The sequence below is a fragment of the Vanessa cardui genome, chromosome 7 (genome assembly GCF_905220365.1).
Source record: "Vanessa cardui chromosome 7, ilVanCard2.1, whole genome shotgun sequence".
Taxonomy (NCBI): Eukaryota; Metazoa; Arthropoda; class Insecta; order Lepidoptera; family Nymphalidae; genus Vanessa; species Vanessa cardui.
The window spans coordinates 5,316,482-5,339,323 of NC_061129.1; the positions used below are offsets into that span (position 1 = coordinate 5,316,482).

Here is a 22,842-nt window from a genome sequence, read left to right on the forward strand (position 1 = left end):
ATTTGTTATCCAATATACAATTTTGCATAAAATTAAATACATTATAAAGTAAAAAGGATAATACTAAATGACTTTAGATAGTTTACAATATAGAAGGTAGAGGTATAGAGAACCATCTCATATCCCCGTATGAGATTGATCAGACACCAGTTGACAGTGAAAATGTGACTACCTACTAGTGTTTACTGAGCGGTATGAGAAGCAGTTGACGGATTATCAGTCTGTTGACTTAGAAAGCTGAATATACTTAGTCTATAATAACTTTACTATATTTTATAATATAATTACGATTAAAAATAAAATAAAAACAAAACTATTTTGCATATGGCAACTATATGAGATCTTTTGTCTTAAAAATTCTAGAAAGACTTTGACAATTGACAATATAACTTGACATTAAATATTAATTTAAATATTAATATTTCGTTTTAGTTCTATATCCGTGGTTGGTGGTAGTGGGTTTCGTGGCAGATTGCCGTGAAAATTTAACTTAACCCGTGTCTAAGTACATTGCCGCGATTATGTAGATTACCTTAAAATATTTGGAGTGTGGTTGTTAAAATTATCTTTCTAAAATGTCTACAGTTCTTCTTGCCGTAATTGCAGTTATTCTGTGTGTGCTTTTTCGAATACTCAATGTGAATAGTCAACCTCACAAGCCAGTTATATACGGCAGAGATAGAAATTTTATTGAAAATATTCTATTCATTGCACCATTTCTGAATGAACCGTAAGTAGAGCCGTCTTTATCGAGTTTTGTTTTTATTAAAAAGAATCACCGTGCACACACGGCCCATTAGATGATGTCATGTTTACTAAAAGTAATACTCAGTATGTTTAATTTTTAAAAGAAAATAATGTATATTTCTTGTAATTTGGCTGTCAAAACATAATATGTGTAGTTTAATATTACTGTACCAAAACTTGGAGAAACATTTATCAAGGTTATAAAAAAAATGATAATTTCACGCTTATGCCATTAAAATATGTATCAAAACGATCGTATGATATTATAGTTATATTTTATCACTTGATAAAACCTATAACTGAAGCTCATTCAACGGAATTGTATTGTAAAATATTTGTTATGAACACAGCCCTTCTACATTATTTAGGAAGACTTTGTTCTTATATGAATTGACATTATTGACAAATGTGTTATGCTTTTCCATTTTAATTTGAAATGAAATATGCTTGTGTTACATTTAATTTATTTTTCTGACAGTACAGTAGTGAAAAGTTTTGTTGTAGCATTTTCTGAGATTTTTTTTATGTTTATAAATCTTAACGATATAATAAATCAAAACAGTTGAAAAAATTACTTTATGCATTTTTTGTTCCAGTTACATTCCAACCCGATTATGGGGATTCAGTGGTCATGTACAGACCATTCTTCATAGCCTAATAGGTCGTGTGCGGTGCCCATGGCCTATAGGAGGAAGAATTTCCTTAGTCTTGCCTGACAAATCAACTCTAACCTATGATCTGTATGAACCCTTAGGAGCAGAACATGAAGGTATGTTAATGAAAATAATTATATTTGTAATTAAATTTACTGAAAAATAAAATTTATTTTGACATAATAATATTGCTTTATATTATATGTTCATGTATTTGGGCAAATAAGTGATATATACACTTTCCTTTTGATCACCATCACCATCTCTTGTCCAGGACTCATACTCACTGGCTGAGCATTGAAATTCAATATCTAGCCTATAAGCCATATGTAAACAATGTGTTATCAAACAATTTTAAAGATATAACAAGATTCATAATATAATGCTTAAAGTTAAGCTTAAGTTTTAGTTATCACATGACTACTCTTCTTAATGATTTTGACCTAATTAGATGCATTTACCTCATACATACAGTTAGAAAGTATAAATGCACTATTAATAGTAGGTTTACTGTTTTAACAAATTGCATGGATCATACAAAATAACATTGCATTGTTAAATAGACAAATGATTCATGAAATCAATGTTGCAAATTGATCGGACAATTCATCCAATTGTTCGTATTTAGCATTGAATACTCATCGATGTTTCTTCTTATACAGATGACGTGACTGTGGCAATATGTCCCGGTATCGGCAATACGTCGGAGAGCGTGTACATCCGTACATACGTGCACTACTCGCAGCGACACGGCTACAGATGTGCTGTTCTCAACCACATTGGCGCTCTGAATAGCGTGCCAGTGACCGGCGCTAGAATATTCTCGTATGGTATGTTACGTGAATTTTACTAATTTATGTTAACTTGATATAATGACTATTTTTTATTTTTTGGTTCCAATAGAACTCTAAACTTTGTCAGTCTAAAACTTCCTTACAATGAAGTCAGTAATGTTCACAAAATATTGATTGAAATATGTCATTAGCGAAGGCTAGATGATTAGCTTATAATATTACAAATCCCGATGTCTGTATTAATATCGAGGGTAGGACCAATAAACCGTATTTCTAAGTCTTTATAAGAGTCTCTTTCTTAGTAACGCCGATGATAGCTTCCAAGTTCCAAAGTTGGCGGTTTTCCAATCTTGTGTCTCAGAAAGCACGTAAACCAGTCGATCCCGCCGCGTTCACTGAAGTCCATCAGGAGTACATAAGTGTTTGTTACTTATTTGATAAAGACGCAATGAATTTAATTTCTAGCGCGCAAAATACTTTCACAGAATAAATCGCTACGCTTAATTATAATAGAAAGTTTAGGAATAGTTACAATTGTTGTAACTGTATTAATTAATAATTTGTGTATATCAGAACTTAACAGAAACATTTTCAAATGTATTTTAAATTTTAATGAATAATCATAAAGATTTTCTTACCTGAAGCTATAAAGATAAATAAAAAAGCCCTGCTATATGAAGTATGTATGTTAAGCAAGGTAAAGAAACCAATTCTAATTCGATTAGTTTACTATTATACAGTTCATTCTATTGTTACATCCCCCGTCTTATTTCTGCAGTTGACTTGGCAATTGTTTTATTTCATAATCTGAATGAAAATTGAATTATTGTGTCCAAGTTTTTACTTGGAAATAATAATTCAATTTTCAAATCAAATTAGGAATATGTAATAAAGTCTTCCTCAGTCAAAACTTGTCAAAATAATAGATAAATGTAAATACAATACACATCCAAGGACGAATAATAAAAACATCATCATAATTATTACGATACTTTTATGTAAAATACTGTTATAGCAATACTTTAAATTCAAATAATGCATCCGCGCATATTACACCTTATTGCTAAATTAGTAACAAGTAAAAATAAATCTATACTTATACTATAAATTGACGTTATCCTTTCACGGCCAACCCCTAAACCAAATTTGATAAAATTTGGCGTGAACCATGTTTGAATCCAAAAAAGGACATTGGGTGCTTTTTATGCCTATCGCCTGACGAACAACCCATAACCCATGCCAAATCTAGGGCGACACATAATAATATTATTTAAACTTTACTACTAACTACGGTATCGTCATCAGTAAACAAACATGCAATTTATTATTGTGTACGTCCCCGTAAATCTGTAAAATTCGTTCGTTTATATTTTATCTAAACAGAGATTTAATCTGTCGAAATATTCTGAACGTTATTCGGTAACACATATGATCTAAAATACAGTGGCTCTTGTTAATTGTTGTAGCGAATATGACAATGCTATGAAAGCAAATTCAATACACGTAATGAAATTACAAATGATTAGCGTTATTTTATTCGTATAGAGTGATTCATGTTAAGTGTTTATTTAGCAAGTTTAATGGTTTACAAAAATAAGAACGAATCAAGTTTTCCTCTCTCGTTCGACTGCACGGTGTATTCGAGGTTTATATGGACAATGTCAAGGTCGACGACAATCGAAAATTACGTCACTCGATAAAAATAAAATAAAAAATAACATGAACATCGATATTACGAAATAATAACAGACTATGTATACAAGTAAAAGTAACGGGACCGTCAACGTATAAAGTATTAAAATACAGAAAGCGCTTGAAGGTTTTTAATCGACGATGACATTTGTATTGCTATTGTTAACATGAGTAATTTAAAATAAGATTTTAAGAATCGGTGCACTGGTTAGACTGCGTGCATTAATGATCTCCTGTTCAAACCCAGATATTAAGAGTTTTATTAGTTATTGTAATGTTATTTGTACACAAAAAAATAACCAACCACATATTTAAATGGAACTTAACGAGAAGTATCTTCCTAGTAAAAGTAAAAAAAAGTAAAGTAACAGCCTGTAAATTCCCACTGCTGGGCTAAAGGCCTCCTCTCCCTTTGAGGAGAAGGTTTGGAACATATTCCACCACGCTGTTCCAATGCGGGTTGGTGGAATACACATGTGGCAGAATTTCTATGAAATTTGTCACATGCAGGTTTCCTCACGATGTTTTCCTTCACCGCTGAGCACGAGATGAATTATAAAGACAAATTAAGCACATGAATCAGCGGTGCTCGCCTAAGTTTGAACCCGCAATCATCGGTTAAGATGCACGCGTTCTAACCACTGGGCCATCTCAGCGCTCATACAACAAAATGTATAGGTACTCGAAAAGGAGTGTGAGGAACCCACATGACTGTGTCATTTAAAATTATGCATAAAAGATTGCGATATCTATATCCATACAGGCCCCAGACTTCCACTGAATCTAGGCTGTTTGCTTTTAAAATGAATGCCTGAATAATTTATAATCATTGAAACAATTGAAACAATCATGTAAGTATTATTAGTGATTGCATCCAGGTCCTCGAGGTTTGAGGGCAGAATAGATTAATATATTATACAATAAATTCCGCCCATGACTTTGGCCACCTTTGAGGGAAGGTCTTTATCCTAGGTCCTTTTATTCCTGAAAACATGTACATGTTAAATCCAAGAAGATCGAATGAGTAGTTACGGCGTGAAAGCGTAACAAATAAAAAATCACTTTCAGAGGTACAATAATTATTTTACCTTTGTTTTGCCTTTATAGTCTAACAAGTAGTAAGTAACAATGCAATTGAACCTATGCTTGTAATTAATATGTACAACTTTTAATTTGATACTGTTGCCCAACACACAAGTAAACAACAATATATTTTAGAATAACTATTCCTCTATAATAGGCTCTTTGACTGGTTTTTAAAATCCATTTTATATTACATAGTAGAGATCAAAAAAAGGTATATTTTTTAATTTCTAGTAGGTACATATTTGCCGGAAAATATCATATTAAAAATTCCACATTTAAATAGCGCGCAAAAACGGTACTTTGGCAATATGGCGTTGCAATGGGGTCGGTGACGTCACTTGCCTGTATTTTAATCTGTGGTACATATAGTAGGAAAGCAAGGTTAACAAGCAAGTGACTTCATAATAAGCCCGGCCAATCAGGATCGGTTTTGTGTCACGTGACAAACGTTTAAAATAATGAATTTTTATTTATGGAATTTTGAATAAATTATGTATTATTTTCAACTTTCCTTAGTAAATAACCAAACTCATAATATATACTGATTACAATAAATGACGCTTTATTTTTTGCATTGTCAAATAGCCTATTATAGCAGAAAAACTGGAATATCATAGTATCCTGGAAATTTCCCACTACTGAGCTAAAGCCTCTACTAAAAATCAAAACCAAAATCAAAATAAACTTTATTCAAGTAGGCTTTTATAAGCACTTTTGAATCGTCATTTTACAATTAAGTGAAGCTACCACCGGTTCGGAAAGTAGATTCTACCGAGAAGAACCGGCAAGAAACTCAGTAGTTACTTTTTTTTAACATTTAAAAAATACAACGTCATGTTAATTAAATACAATTATATAAATTCATGTATCCTGCTTGGAAGTCAACAAGTATTAACTCCACGCTTTTTTATCATCTATAAAATCTTGTATCGAATAATATGCTTTTTCTTCCAATGTATTTTTTACAAACGATTTGCTAAACGGCAAAGTTAAAAATGTCTGCGGAATTTTATTATAGAAACGGATACCTTACCCCAAGAAGGATTTATTGACTTTGCGGAGTCGGAAACTTGGCGTTATATGCTTATCCTTACTCCTAGTGCACATACAATGATTATCACTGATTTTATCAAAGTGATCAATGTTACTGTGAATATACATAATATTGTTGTAAATATATTGCTCTCTTTGAGGACAACGTTTGGAACTAATTAAGTAACGCCACGCTGTGCCATGCGGACTGGTCGATACACATGTGGCAGAATTTCATTGAAATTAGGCACATACAGGTTTCCGTACGATGTTTTCCTTCAAGGCCGATCACGAGATGAATTGTAAACACAAATTAAGCACATTGAAATTCAGTGCTGCTTCTTGTTTATTGAGGTACTAGCGCTCTAACGCCGGCGGATCGGAAATATAGCTGTCTGGAAGTATAAAGTGCTCGTTAATATGAATATTTGTTGACCCAGACTATGTTGCCGACAGCAAAAAAAACAAAGCCCTCTTAGGTATATTTGTATTATTACGAACCCACGATATCGTCAGATCAGGTTTGGTTTACGAGGTCAACGAAATACGTACACGAAACTACTTATTTAAACTATAAAGCTCATGAATTCGTTTTCACTGAACTTCTACTGAATATAATTGGGACTGGGTTTAAAAAATATTCACTAAAATATTATTTTGTTATACTCTCATATATTCTTGTAAGACAATTATTTTTTTATTTTGAAACAATTTTGTAGAGATTTCATTGCATCTAGAGATTAATAATTTTTTAAATTTTATTTTTCAATTCATTTCATCAAGCAAAATAACTAAATACCATGGGGTGCATGATAAGTGTACATATTAAAATTTAGTTCAATGAAATTAAGTATTTGTAGCCCTAATTAGTCTTATTTGATAACGAGTTATATATGACATATTACGTACTCATACAAAGTTCAAAGACTTTACAAATGTAGTTTATATTTAATGTAAATTGTTAATATATGAACTAGTTTATTTTTTTAATTCAATAAATTACCCAAACTGACTTCGTACGAGTAAAATAAGGATTAGAAAGTTACTATTTATTATCTATAACAGATAGCTCTAAGCATTACATTTTTATATATACTGTGGAAACCCACAAATTTCACATGTGCACTTTCTGGCTATATGTTCTGTCAAAAAATAATGCCAATGCTTAAAATTCAAGCCTAGCCTATGTCCAATTCGGAAGTAAAATTAAATTAATATGATAATTCTATATATACAAATCGGCATGTTCTTCTGTCAAAACAGAAATTAACAAATAAACATAATTTATCCTCTTTGTAATATTAGTACAATTTAAACAACTTCATAAATTAAAAAAAAATGAAATTTACGTACGTATTTATCTATTATTATTTAAGATTAATATTTATTAGTATAGAAAAAAAAACACACTCTATTTTGAACCCGTGTGGAACAAAGGCAAATAACAAATGATAAAAACTCGATCACATAAAAATGAAGCAAACATTAATGTAATAATGATAATAATAAGTAATTTCCAAGTTAACTTACTATTGAAATCAATATTTTGTAAAATCAATAATGATTACCTATATACCAATGAACATTAGCTATGTTAAATCTTCTAACAATAATTTTAGATACATTTGATCTGATGTCATCACATTATTGTTATTATAATGCATGATTCATCCTTATCGCTTACGTGAAGTCAAAAAATCAATGGTTAGTCAAGTAACAATAAAAATGTCCTGTTTATTAACAGAACATGATTTTTATAATGATATGTGAATTTGATAAATTGAAATATAAATAATACTTGAGTCCCAAATTTGGAATTAGGCAGCTGGGTAACCCGTCACGCGAGTTTGACATGTTGAAAGTTATCTTTGAGCGTCAAGGCTAACGCTCTTGATTGCGAACATCGTATGTTTTAACGAAACGTTTATCTTTAGTATTTTTTCGCAGGTCACACCGATGACTTCAACTACATGATAGAGAATTTATTGGAGAGATATCCTAATACGAAACTGATATTAGTTGGATTCAGTCTCGGCGGTAATTTGATAACGAAGTACCTCGGCGAGGAGAGGAAGAGAGCAAAGAACATAATAGGCGGTATATCGATATGCCAGGGATACAATGCTATCGAGTGAGTAATGGAATGTTTATTTGCAGAATATCGTATTTACATTTGGTACAACATTGTATGATTCGTGTAATATTTTTGAATGCCTAAAATACACTTGCGGTAAGTATCGTACGTATGTATGTATTAACGACTCATTATATAATTATGCCATATACTCAAAAATTGGATGCAAACGTTATCGCGAAAAACTAAACAATGATTTTTTTTAATTAGATAAGATTTTTTAAATGTCGTGTATAGTATTGGAAATCAATAAATGATTCAATGGTTAAAAAAAATTAAATAGATTTTTACGAGTAGGTACTTTTGAATAGCCAAAAGTTGTTTCGGAACGTGGATTCTACTGAGAAGAAAAATTTTAATATACCTATTTTGTACAACTATTTACTACATTACACTAATTTATACACGAAATCCAGCAAACGTTCAAGCTATGACTTGTGAAAGATATGTATTTATAATAGAATAGGCTTTCCTAATGGGATTACTGTCAACACTTCTTAGGTCAGTGAACGCTTATAGAAGTTATTTCAATTATGTATCGAGTGAGCAGTGTACTGACCCTGAAAGGGTTAATAGGGAATTGATTTTTGCTTGAACTGAGTTATCATTGCCATGTATTGTATCGGTATTTAAAGAATTATACCTCGTGTCTTTTTACAAGCTTTTAACCATAATCCCCTCACCAGTGAAATCTATTCAAATATTATAAATACTGAGATGGCCCAGTGGTTAGAACGCGTGCATCTTAACCAATGATTTCGCGCTTAAACCCAGGCAAGCACCACATATATATATATGTGCTTAATTTGTGTTTATAATTCATCTCGTGCTCGGCGGTGAAGGAAAACAACGTGAGGAAACCTGCATGTGACTAATTTCATTGAAATTCTGCCACCTGTGCATTCCACCAACCCGCATTGGAACAGCGTGGTGGAATATGTTCCAAGCCCTCTCTTTAATGGGAGAGGAGGCCATTAGCCCAGCAGTGGGAAATTTATAGGCTGTTACTATACTTTACTTTATTATAAATGCATAGTAACTCAGTCTGTTTGTCTGTTTATCTTTAGCGAACAAAGTACTGAATCGAATCGGTATGAATCAAACTTAAACTCCAAAGAAGGACGTAGGTGACTTTTTGATTTTTGGTTAATGGAGTAATAATCGACTAATATAAACTTACTCATGATTAGTTTTTAATTTCCTTTAAAGTGTTAATAATTTAACTCGACATATATACATTTTGTAAATGAAATATATTTTATATTTAACAATAATAACTACGCATTTTACCAAAATATGAGGCAGTAATAATTGCTGTTTTTTTATAAACACTAGTTTACCTTATTTTTCATTAAGCGTACATTGAACATATTATGCAGTTGGTATATACATATATATTTCGTGATCATTTCAATTAGAATCAAATGCATTTAAAAGGAAGTGCTTTTTTAAATTCCATAGTTTCATTAGATATGCGACACTCCTGAAAGTACTATTTCACATGGTAGAAGAACTCTGTACAAACCCGTCTGGGTCCCACTCATAACTTTGACTACTACCACTAAACTGCACCACTTTATATGGCTTAATTTTTTGGGCTTGAAGTGATCACACAATATGTCTGCTCCGAGTATTCATCCATTTACACTGCATACGAATATTGTGACGAATCACTTCATTCGTCACACATGCTAATTACTATTTGCAAATTTATTAGTTGGAACATTCTAAAATAACTCTGAGTCATTTACATTTTTATATTTTTGGATAATCGTTTGGGAGAAGGTTGAAGAGTGTCGAACGATCTCTCAAAATTAAGATTTCGCTCAATCCCTTCTCTTACTTGGCCTTTACATTAAACAGACGTTTTTATTGATAAAACTTATTGACTTACTAATAAGGCATTTGTCTAGTACCTAATTTTTGTTATACATAAATATAAAATAGTCGACATCAAGATCGAGTCGAGCTTTATGCTTTAACTAAATAACACATGGGTTTACTTAAAGTAGGTATAAATTATTATAAACTGGAAGTTATATATTATTTGGATTAATAGTTATTGCGTGCCTCTGAAATAACTCTTAAGAAACATACAATCGAAATCAAATTAAGTAGGTAATTGTTTTACAAGATTTGTTTACCCTTTAAACGCCAATAAAAAAATATAACGTGTTTTAAAATATGCTTCAGATGCCACCTCTATGACTTTTCAATTAAGTTTTGATATATTTTTATTAAATAGAGCAATTTTAATGGCATACTGCAATAGATTAACTAAAATGAATGATATGTCTATTCGAATTGAAGAAGGAAAAACAGTAAACAGACTTTTTATTGACGTATTCCATGTAATCCGATAGCTTAGCTTTTTTACGCTAATTTTAACTCTTGATTACTATATTTTTAATTTATAAGATATCACTGTTACATTCGACTACTAATATTAATTTCAATTTTAATAACGACGTTCTGTTAACAGTTTCATCGCCGTTAAAAACACATTTTTTTCGCAAGTCATTTCGTACGCATCAATGATAAAAATGAAATTAATGATTCGCCTCAATTTGATGTTAAGAATTTATTGGATGAAAAGCTATACCTGCATTGCTATACCCGTCGCCTCACGAAGATAAGATGCGACAGTGATAAAACATAAAATGAGAAATCTACATTAATAAATTAAAATTAAATCAGATTTTGTTATACCTCTCAACTATTTATTAAAAACAATAAAATTTTAAGTGATATTAAATTTAAACAATAAAAATAATTATACCGGATTATTGTAGAACATCACTGGTGCAAGCTATTCGAGCCTTCCGCGTCATCGCGATTTTATGCGGCAAAAGTCAAGCAATGTCATAATTTGAAATATTGACAGTTACCGTTCCGTATATTCTCATTACTTACGTGACTAATGTTGTAATTAATTCAATTACATACATATATTTACACGACCTCTATTCGCCAGATCGCACAGTCTCAGTTTTATTGTATTTTTTTTAATCTTGTTATTATTAATGTATTTGAGTGTATACAGTGTAATACAGTCTCAATCTCAGTCAAAATCTTTTATCTTTATCTAATATTCACAGAGGAAACGAAGGATCTACAACCCTAGAAAGCTATGAATTAAGGCTTATGTTAAATTATAATAAATATTTGATTAAAATTATAAATATTTTGTTTATTTCATCAGTGCATAGATAATAATGCGTTACAACACTATCCAAAACGATATCTAAACGTTGCTGACGCTGGAGACACGCCACTCTAATCTAAGCGCTGCGGTTGAAGGCTTAATAATAACATAAATAAAATTTTAACAAAAAGAAAAACCGACTTCAAACAAAACACTATTTTAAAACAAATGAATATGCACGAAAAAGTAATAAAAATAATTGCGTATTCAACATATTTTTTAGAGTCTTCCTAAGTTAAATGAAATGAAAAATATTAGACTACTTAAAAGTCGATAAACGATTATATCATGTAGTTATAGTTATTGGTATATTTGGAGCCGGTGTCAGCCACGGTGCCCTTGCTCCAACAATCAAAAGAAAGAAGCGATACGAGCCCCTTGATTGATCCAGTATATTATTGTGTAAAAGGTAATTTGTAAAAAACATATTTGTTAAAGTATTCTCGTATTGTTTTTTGATAGATATACTGTAGGTTTTATTGGCTGACACCGACTCCAAATATAACAATAATTATAACTACATGATATAATCGTTAATCGACTTTTAAGTAGTCTAATATTTTTCATTTCATTTAACTTAGGAAGACTCTAAAAAATATGTTGAATACGCAATTATTTTTATTACTTTTTCGTGCATATTCATTTGTTTTAAAATAGTGTTTTGTTTGAAGTCGGTTTTTCTTTTTGTTAAAATTTTATTTATTTTTTGATTTTAAGTGATGCTGATGTCGACTAACTAATTTTTTTTAATATGGATAGATTAAGCGTTCCGTTTATATGAGTCAGAAACTACTTCGAGGACAATTTCAAAGGAAACTTGCGAATAAAGCAAAAATAGACTTTCGAAAATGCGGATTTAATACGTCACGCGGCGTAAACTACAAGGATCCCTCGAAAGAACTGTAATCGAACTCAGCAAAAAAACTTTGAAAAAGACCAACTATATTTCGTACATCATATGACATCACATCACATACACAAAATTTGATTAAAGATAGTAAGAAATTCTGCCCCATATCGCACCCTAACTGTGAGCCGTATAGGAGTTCCATCACTACATAGTATAAAACAAAGTCGCTTTCTCTGTCCCTATATCTTTAAATCTACGCAACGGATTTTGATGCGGTTTTTTTTAAAAGATAGTGTGATTCAAGGGGAAGGTTTGTGTATATAATACATGAACAATATAGTAAAGAAACACTGATAATTTTAGAAGTTTGCGATGTGATGTCGTATATAAACAAATTCTGTAGTATATTTAGTATCAGTATTACACCCGTGCGAAGCCGGGGTGGGTAGCTAGTTGATTATAATATTCGACTATGATAATTTCATAAACATAACCACATTACGGAAGGTGACTCAAATATCCAAATAACCTATAAATAAAAGATTCGACCGAGTATCGCTAATGTGCTCCTCAGAATTATTCCGTTCCCTTCCGTTCCGTTACTTTGTCATGGATCCTGTGCTCAGAACCTTACCAAACTTTCACCAAATTACCCTTGAAGTATATATTTTATAATAAAAAAAGAATTATCAAAATTGGTTAACGTGATTTTCAGTTATTCACCTATTTGTCGCGCATATACGTAATGCAAATTTAAAACTTATGTCGTTTTCACATGGATACCATCATCGGAAAAAAAAAATAAAAAAATGGGACCCCACGGGAAGCTCTACCTTTCAAACAAAAAAAAAATTATCAAAATCGGTCCACCCAGTGAAAAGTTATGAGGTAACAAACATAAAAAAAAAAAAAAAAAAAAAAAAAAAAAAAAAAAAAAAAAAATACAGACGAATTGATAACCTCCTCCTTTTGGAAGTCGGTTGAAAACTTATAACCATGTTAAGTAGATTTTTCCAGTAGTTTAACTTTTTCTAGTAGGTAGTTAATTTCGTCTCGAATCACGTAATAATAAAATATTTGTAAATATTATTTATTTTAAATTTTTTTTGCTCAAATGGTTTGATTTAAACATTTATTTACGGTGATGATATTTGTTTTGTGGGAAATTGGTGGATAGAATATTGGCATGTTATCCTTTCAATATCCACATTCCAGCTATTACTGTGCAGCGGTGAGGTTAGCAAAATGTATAAGCAGACGGGATATAATATATTAATTTAATTAATGAAATATTTTGTAAAGTTTTTAGTGTAGTCAAATTCATTGTATATAACAAATGCAATTATTATAATCATTTCATTAGTAAGAATATTAAGACCACTAAATTTGAATAATTTAAAATTCATGATACAAGCTGATATACAGCTCAAAAATTTAGACACTAGAAAATATTAACATTGTTAGAAAGCTGTAGAAAATTATGTTACGTTGTAATACGCCTATCGGTACCAATATAAAGATAAATAAACTCAAATATTTCGCGCTAGTAGATATAATGATAAGATAATTATCTCTTTAATATTGTATCAAACCAAGTGTACAGTTTGAAATGGTCATGAGTCAGGCGGTGATCGCGTCATTCTGAGGTGGCGCCCGTGCGTTTTATTCCCACGATAATCAATATGACTTAAAAATTATAATATACCACCTTTTTTCTTTGATATATACATTGATGACTCCATATCAAATTAAATTTTCTAGAACACAATATACCTACGATATATGTATATACACCTAATATAATATGAAAAAGTTACAACTATATTTTGAAATCATGAACATTTTAATTTTGTTCACCTTGAAAAATATTACTATTCGAGTAATGTTATCTGCTTTCACATCTGCTTATGTTATTAAGTTTCACATATTATATAAAATAATAAATCAACTCTTATTAGAGCGAAAGGTCGTTGTACGGGGATAATTATTTAAGGCCAAAGGGATGTAAAATCTCACTCCTAAAGACATTCACCTCAATTGTCATTATTCTTCTCATCGCTGTCTTCTCATGACTTGAGCCAAAAGTCAACTTCATGAAAGATTTTTTTTTTAATTTTAAGAGAAAATGTTTTAACGCTGATGTAATGATCAAATGGCACATAATGTATTCTACATACCTCGATTGTTTATCTTAACTACTTAAACATGTCAGGGTTGCTCTTAATTCTAAAAGGTCTTAATACTTACATTGTATTCTAACGTTATATAAGTGACACCGTGTATATTTCCCACTGCTGGGCCGGACAATTTTCCATTTCAGGAAAAGTTTTGAAGGTTAATTCGGCACATTGCTTCAATCCTAGATAAGCATGTGACATATCTTCATCTAACAATTACGTGTTACCTAACGATATTTGTTAAACTTCAGTTCGATCACCGTCTTAATTCGTGTATTTTTATTTTCAAATAGTACATGTTTGCGGACTTGCGAACGGAATCCTTGATGATAAGTACCTTAGACGATGGTTGCTGTAGGATATATTAATTATTTCTTACATTGCCAATGCGCCAATAACCTAATGACCTAAGATGCTATGTCTCTTGCACCTGTAGTTACACTGACTTAACCTTCATGGAACACAATACCAAGTGTTGCTGAATATATCTATATGATGAGTGCATAGTACGTTTTATTTTTTTACATGTTGTACTCAATGATATATTTTAAACATTACATGTATAATATTGAGCAGAGATGGCCCAGTGGTTAGAACGCGTGCATCTTAACCGATGAATGCGGGTTCAAACCCATGCAAGCACCGCTGATTCATGTGCTTAATTTGTCTTTATTAATTCATCTCGTGCTCAGCGGTGAAGGAAAACATCGTAAGGAAACCTGCATGTGACAAATTTCATAGAAATTCTGCCACATGTGCATTCCACCGACCCGCATTGGAACAGCGTGGTGGAATATGTTCCAAACCTCCTTAAAGGGAGAGGAGGCCTTTAGCCTAGCAGTGGGAATTTACAGGCTGTTGTTGTTATGTATAATATTAGAACAATATAATAATTAAAGTATACTTAATTGTTTTCAGTACGATGGTATATCTTCTTCAATGGCAGAACTTCCGTCGATTCTACCTCTACATAATGACAGATAACTATAGAAACATCATCACGAGACATAAGCGTATGCTTCTCAGTCCTGAAATGAAGAATCGATATTCGCTGGACGAAAACACGATCGTGTCAGCTGGAACTTTGCCGGACTTGGATGAGGCTTATTCAAGGTATGCATTACTGTGAAATACGAATTGCGTTAGTAGATATTGGCGTTGATCCTCCATTAGTTAAACAACAGATTGTAGTTTGCTATATCTTTCTTGAGAAGTGTGTACAGCGGTTTTCATGGATACGGCAATCTGAGGTCCCGGGTTCGATTCCCGGCCGAGTCGATCTAGAAAAGTTCATTAGTTTTCTATGTTATCTTGGGTCTCGGTGTTTGTGGTAACGTAGTTCTGATTTTTCATAACACAAATGCTTTAGCTACTTACATTGGGATCAGAGTAATATATGTGATGTTGTCCAATATTTAAAAAAATAATTAAAATTGTGTAAGATTATAATAAAACGTATTTTTTTAATCCAAATTCTACTTCAGGAATCTGTACTCAACATAGCTGTATTAGACGTTTTTTTGAATGTCAAACTTCTATCACAATATGCTAAATAAGTTTAACTCACAGACCTGTGTAATAATATTCAAATTTATATTTATACCTACCTGATTTCATTTCGATGTTAATTTAATGTAATTATTTACATAGTTTCTCGCTTGTGTGAGTTTTTTCGGTAAGCTGAATACATCCATTCATATTGTTAATGTGACCTTGATATCGTCCATTTTAGATGATTCTGTTTCTTTAAAACTGAAAACGGCGAGAACGCTTGTATTAACTTATGATTATTAATGTATTTTATTAACTCTTGTGTTATAGGAAAGTGCACGGCTTCAATTCAGTAACGGAGTTGTACAAATGGAGTTCGTCAGCCTTCTACCTACAAAATATAAAGACACCAATGATATTTATAAACGCCCGAGATGATCCGATTGTACCCGAACCGCTGCTGCCTCACATCAGAGAATTTGTCAGTGAGTATATTAAAAAAAAAAAAAACTTTTAAAAAATATAATTATAAAGTATTCAAAATTCGAATACTAAATTAAAAAAAAAATTATGCAAGACAAATTCGAGGCCGAATTCTTACTTGCCGCTGTTACACTTGACAAATAAATTATACGTTACAATATGTTGGTAGTGAGTGCGAACGAGCGAGCGAATAATTTAAAGTAACTATTTCAACGTTTTATATTAATACAAATACTTAAGATACTAATGAATATGTACATGCAATGTACACGGACCAAGTAATGAAGGGCATTCATTTCAATTGGAAATAAAATAATTTTATTTTTGACTTGACACTGCGACAAAAAAAATATATTAAGAGAAAGAACACACTATATTATTTTCAGTGTTGTACATTGTCATTGAATTGTCAGCAGTGTACCAACACATGCTGAGTGACCTTCCTTATGTGTCGGTTTCGAGAATCAGCGGGGAAACATACAATAACCTACAAAGTTTTCAGTGACCGCCTTTTATACGAACAACAGTCACATCTATAATATAATGTAAAATAAACTACCATTATTATAAGTATTGACTAATTAAATAAATACATGCCTCTTCCTCTGAAACTGTCCTTTGTATGTACAAAGTAAAAAAAAAGTTAAACTCTTATATATAATATAACAACAGTAATACTATATCTTTGTTTGCAAAGCATGTTCACACAAACCGCTGAAACCATTACGGGATTACAGTAACCGATAACGACTTAGGTTCGATACTAAAGTAGGTAGAATCACGGTTTCATAGCGTTCAATAGTAAATTGCAAGGTTAGGAGTTACACGGATTCCGTGTTTGTAAAAAAACATTATAATGTTATTATTTAATATTTTAAAAGTTACCGATTCAAGTAAATAAATCATAGCTTTTTGATTGAAATAAAAAAGTAATTAATTCATGATAATATAATTATTAGGTTGTTCACTTGTCGCTTCTGTTTGTCTAGAGCCCCCACTGCTTTGTGGCCCAGGGGCCTCCACGCCTTTAAATCTGGCTCTATATGTAATCAGCCGTCGCAAACTACTTCACGGTCAAATATCGTAAAATAAGGAAACGCAACTGCTATCTAATGCGACGGTCACTAAATGGTCTAATTAATGGAACTTGACCTTTTGCAAAGGTGCACTCGGTTCATACGAGTAGAATTATATAGATCATTTAAGGACAAGGATAATCTTGAGGGAATCGAAATGTATGGAAAGAAAATCTGAATCATGTAATATTTGTAGTATATAAAGGAGCAGAGGGGGCGGGGTGGTTATTGGTTTGTTAATAAATTTAGCCAATATGCTTATGTATGAAAATTAAACATACGAATACTAAAACTTATGTATGAATAGTGTAAGACGATTTTTGTCCCAATGACAAACTCCAATTCTTACAGACGTAAAATAAATAAATATTCGACAACATCACATACATTACTCTGATCCCACTGTAAGTAGTTAAAGCACTTGTGTTATGAAAGATCAGAAGTAACGACGGTACCACAAACACCCAGAACCAATAAACTAATGAATTTTCTACATCGACTCGGCCGGAAATCGAGCCCGGGACACCGGTGTACACACTACTCGACCACAAAGGTCGTTATAATGTATTTGACATTAAAATATAATTTTGTCGTCAAATGTTAACGATGAAATAAAAGGAAAATAATAATCACAGTAAGTCTCACAAACACAGGTTTTGAATGTCCTAAAAATATTTAAGATTTTAAGTATTTAAGATTTGAGTAATTTTCTTTTATATTTTATTTATAATAGACATTCAAAAATTAAAATCAAATTCAGTTTTCCAATATCCCCAACATTTTTTCTTTCTTGAATTATATAAATAATGTAATAATAAATGGTATGGATCAATGAAGTGGCGCAGTCCACCGCAATCGATATTAAACGATTCCCACGTGTCTGAAACATTTGTGATATGGATTCATTTGATATAATGACCTTAATTATTTAAATATATTAAACATTTTATAAAAACAAAGTAATTAATGTGACTTTATTTATTCATTGTTATCAATGCGAAAAATGACTACCGATGTAAAGTCATTCATATAAAAAATATTTAATCTTAGTTACTCTAGTTTAAAAGATCTACGGTACCTTCGTTGTTTTATACTAAGTAGATATTACGATATTAATTTAATACCATGACAAGTGCAACGTGATATGGTATGAGCGATGTAAAGTATTGTTATAATGTTTTTATATTTTATGCTTTCGCCGTATTATTTTGAATTCTAAATCATGCTGTTGATGCGGAAATTATTACATTTTATGATTATTAGGAAAAGAAACGTGACTAAATTCTCAATCGTCAGAAGTTATTCTAATTCTATGCTAATTTGTTTGTTCATCAAAATCGCTCATTCGAACTCCGACGAACATTGATAAGTATTTCCACCAATAGTAATGAATGGTACGGCGGCGAGCGAAATAAGCCGAAACTTCCCCTAACTATACTCCAGCCAAATTCGATGTGGAATGTTTAATAACAAAGCGTTGCTTAGCAACCAACGTCAGGCAGATGCTCAAAACATTTTTAGAAATATGTAAAACAATTATTTTTGATATTAATAAAAATTAAAATTGATGATGAATAATAAAGTATTTAAGATAAAGGACTAAGCGCATTCTTGGTTATAATTATAATACTTATGATCATCTGGAATAATGTAGATCTCAAAAATAATACCTCCAATTTTAAAATGATATCAGAAATTACCTCGTAGTTATATAATTCGCTTTATTAACTTTATCTATCGCCTCCCAAACGACAGGTCTCATTTAGATTAATTTTGTGTATATTTGAATGGGTCAATGGGAGGTTTGAGATTACAATTGCTCTAATACTGGAAAAAGCAACGTCTGTTGGTATACTATATGTATTAGTATGTTTTTTAAGCATTAATATTTTATACTTTATTAGGAATGCGCGATAAGTATATATTTTTATTTAAAATTAAAATTATACGACTAAAAATATACACCACCAATTACGAAGATGCTGTATCGCTATTATATACCTTCCTAAATCTGCCAATTGCTTAAAAAACACCAAAAAACTCCAAATGTTACAAACCTGCGATTTCTTTACGTCAATATTAAAATATAGGGTTGTTAGTTTTGTAGTAATATTATAGTGATAATTAAAGATTTTTAAACTTTTATTTTAAGCAAATTTTCATATAAATTTTGTATTGACCGGCTAAATAAATTTTTTGGATTCTGTATTAAATTAATTTTTTTGTGTTTAAACAGGAAATTGTGTTATAATGAATATAGTTGTAATTTTAATAATTATTATTTTTTTTTAAGAGAATAATAATTTATTAACAACATTAAATGCTTAAATATATATATACAAATATGAACTAAAACTAGTTACTGTATAAATCTTGACCGCGTGGAATGGTGGCAAGAATGCTAGCAGCATTTCCCCGTTGAATCGCAATTCCGATCCTCTGGGCAAAAAACGAACCAGCCCTCCTGTCACCAGTGGAGGCAATGAGGCGAGGTGTTATATTTTTGATGAAGCTTTTTGCACCACTACTCCAAGGGCCAAGCGTTTCGACAGCAAATTTAAGAGTGTATCAACCCTAATTATGATGACACATGGTTTGTTTACTAAAATTCCAGATCGAATGTGGCTGGAGTATAGGTGAAATTTGTCATATAATTTACAGTCAATATTCTTGATTGCAGGCTCCCACGACAAGGTGATGTACCTGGAGCTGTCGCACGGCGGCCACCTCGGCTTCTACGAGGGCGGGCTGGTGTACGCCAACCCCGTGACGTGGCTCGACCGCGCGCTGGCGGCGCTCGTGGGCGGGCTGCTCATGGCGCACCACAAGTGCGAGCCGCGCGACGCCTGCGAGCCCGCGCCGCGCCGCCGCGAGCCCGACCTCATCAAGTCCGCCACCGTCGTATACCGCGACCCGCTCGACAAGGCCGCGCCGCTCGCCTAGGCTATGCGATGCGACGGTGGCGCCGCGGAGAGTGCGTGTCGTATCGCATTCGAAATTATGTAAATTAATTTAAAAATTGTTAATTAAAAGTAGTAGTGGTTAAGACAAGACCCTTGTTATAATTTGATTTGATGATTACAGGGCAACAATTGAGCATTGAAGTTTTGACAATTGTTGCAATATTTTAGAGAAATGTTTAGACGGGACACGAGAACTAATATTATCCATGAATTTGTCGGAAGTATAAAAATTTGTAAACCCTTTAAAAAGTGAACTTAGCATGAGTGCAATTTTTATAAACATTTTATTGGTAAAATAAATGTTTTTAGATTAGTTTTTGAGGTGCTTAACATGTAAAACTTTTAATATATATAAATTCTATTATATCCGCATAATGATCCAATTTTGTTATTAATTTATTATGTTACCATGTTTTTGTTACATAGTACAAATTCATAGTACATATACCGCGACTCGCTCGACAAGGCCGCGCCGCTCGCCTAGGCGATGCGACGGTGGCGCCGCGGAGAGTGCGTGTCGATGAGATTAAAATATTCCTACATTATTCCACATGTGTATGTTTGAAGTTCACTTTTGTTTGTGTTCTGAACAGAAACTCGTGTTTGATTACTGAGCGCATTGATAATAAAAAGATCCATCTTAATTTATATAGCTACAGTATTTATTGTAATTAATTGTTTATAATTTTTTGGTGTAATATAAATTCCATATGTGATGTTTTATAGTGATAGCGCTTTCTGATTATTTCGAATGAAAATCTATTGTCTATTGAACATTGTGTGATGTTATTTACGTTCCAGTGTTGTGTGTTACTTTTATACGTAACGCGTACTTATGAGTTTTAGTATGAACCAGAGTGAGGTTTTATATTTTAGTAAAGCCGATTAATATTATTTGCATTTACTTTAATGTATTATTTATTAATATATTTGTATATTAATAACATTTCGACGTGTTCAATTCGGGTAAAACCCTAAATATAAATTTGACTTATGTGTTTGTGATTTTTAAGTTCATACAATATGTTGTTAGTGTTATAAGATTTGGGATGATTGATAGTTGTTAAAATTTATGTCCTGCTTTATCTATAGACAGAAAACACATTTGGCGAATTGTTCGCAATATATTGGCATATTACTTATTCATTATGTAAATGGTTATCTCCAAACAAATTAAATCCCAGTTGTGAATGTACTGGGATTTTATTTTCGATATTTGAGTGATTTTTTTTAAAGTTATTTGACATACTTTGTTATCTCCTTTATTGGACATAAAGTCATACTATTTGTGATATTACCAAACGACATTTATATTATGATGGAATTAAGTGCCTCTATCGCATTCGAAATTATGTAAATTAATTTAAAAATTGTTAATTAAAAGTAGTAGTGGTTAAGTCTTATTATAATTTGATTTGATGATTACAGAGCAACAATTGAGCATTGAAGTTTTGACAATTGTTGCAATATTTTAGAGAAATGTTTAGACTGGACACAAGAACTTATATTATCCATGAATTTGTCGGAAGTATAAAAATTTGTAAACCCTTTAAAAAGTGAACTTAGCATGAGTGCAATTTTTATAAACATTTTATTGGTAAAATAAATGTTTTTAGATTAGTTTTTGAGGTGCTTAACATGTAAAACTTTTAATATATATAAATTCTATTATATCCACATATGATCCAATTTTGTTATTAATTTATTATGTTACCATGTTTTTGTTACATAGTACAAATTCAATGATAAGCACAAAATTTTAGCTAAGCATTTCACCAAAATTAGCTTTTTCTTCATGTATAAAACGGCTTTAAATGTTTTCTTAAATTTTCTATCTGTATTTATTTTACTATTTTAGACTTACTTAGTTACAATTTAGTTGTTTTTTGAAAACCATTTAATTAATGTGTTCAAATAATGGCTACTTCGAGGCCTATACTTTATACACAGTATTTAAGTTAAAAAATAGCAAAAAATTTTTCTAATGGTCTATAAAATGGTATATAAAAGGTGGTCTTATGTTCATGGACCACTATCACCTAATTTTCTGAACTCTTTATTTTTCCTTGCACAAACAAACATTTTTTTGTTTTTAAATTAAGGTAGATTTAATTAATTGATATTATACTTATGGCAACTTCTGTATGAAAGGTACAACTTTAAATTTAAATACAAATACTACTTAGCAAATATGAAATTCCTCAATGTGGAATCTCATGTTGTTGTGTGATTTGAACTGTTTAACTCTCACTAAGAGTATTTTCAAATTCCAAATAACTAGTTCTAATTGTTAATCTCAAATAAATTGTGTGCAAAAATATAGTGCATGTATTAAGTCAAAATTATATTCTATTATATATATACTGCCTTATTGCAGACATATGTATGTTTTTTTTAAATATGTCAGGCTTATAACAAATGTTGCAATATCTAACGATATATATATAAAAAAAAAAATA

General features: G+C 31.4%; 1 protein-coding gene across 1 annotated transcript; it reads left to right on the forward strand.

Annotated features, from left to right (window-relative positions):
* Positions 1-420: 420 nt before the first annotated feature.
* Positions 421-22,842, forward strand: LOC124531085 (abhydrolase domain-containing protein 2). Its single transcript, XM_047105540.1, has 7 exons — positions 421-730; positions 1,344-1,516; positions 2,063-2,230; positions 7,952-8,135; positions 15,289-15,483; positions 16,192-16,346; positions 20,101-22,842. The coding sequence occupies exons 1-7, from the start codon at positions 576-578 to the stop codon at positions 20,361-20,363; spliced, it is 1,293 nt and encodes a 430-aa protein (XP_046961496.1). The 5' UTR covers positions 421-575; the 3' UTR covers positions 20,364-22,842.

Bases quoted from the DNA above. Each gene is read 5' to 3' on its own strand.
- LOC124531085 (XM_047105540.1), top strand. From the start codon at position 576: ATGTCTACAGTTCTTCTTGCCGTAATTGCAGTTATTCTGTGTGTGCTT. The intron at 731-1,343 runs GTAAGTAGAGCC...TTTTTGTTCCAG, and splicing joins GCACCATTTCTGAATGAACC to TTACATTCCAACCCGATTAT. The intron at 2,231-7,951 runs GTATGTTACGTG...ATTTTTTCGCAG, and splicing joins CGCTAGAATATTCTCGTATG to GTCACACCGATGACTTCAAC.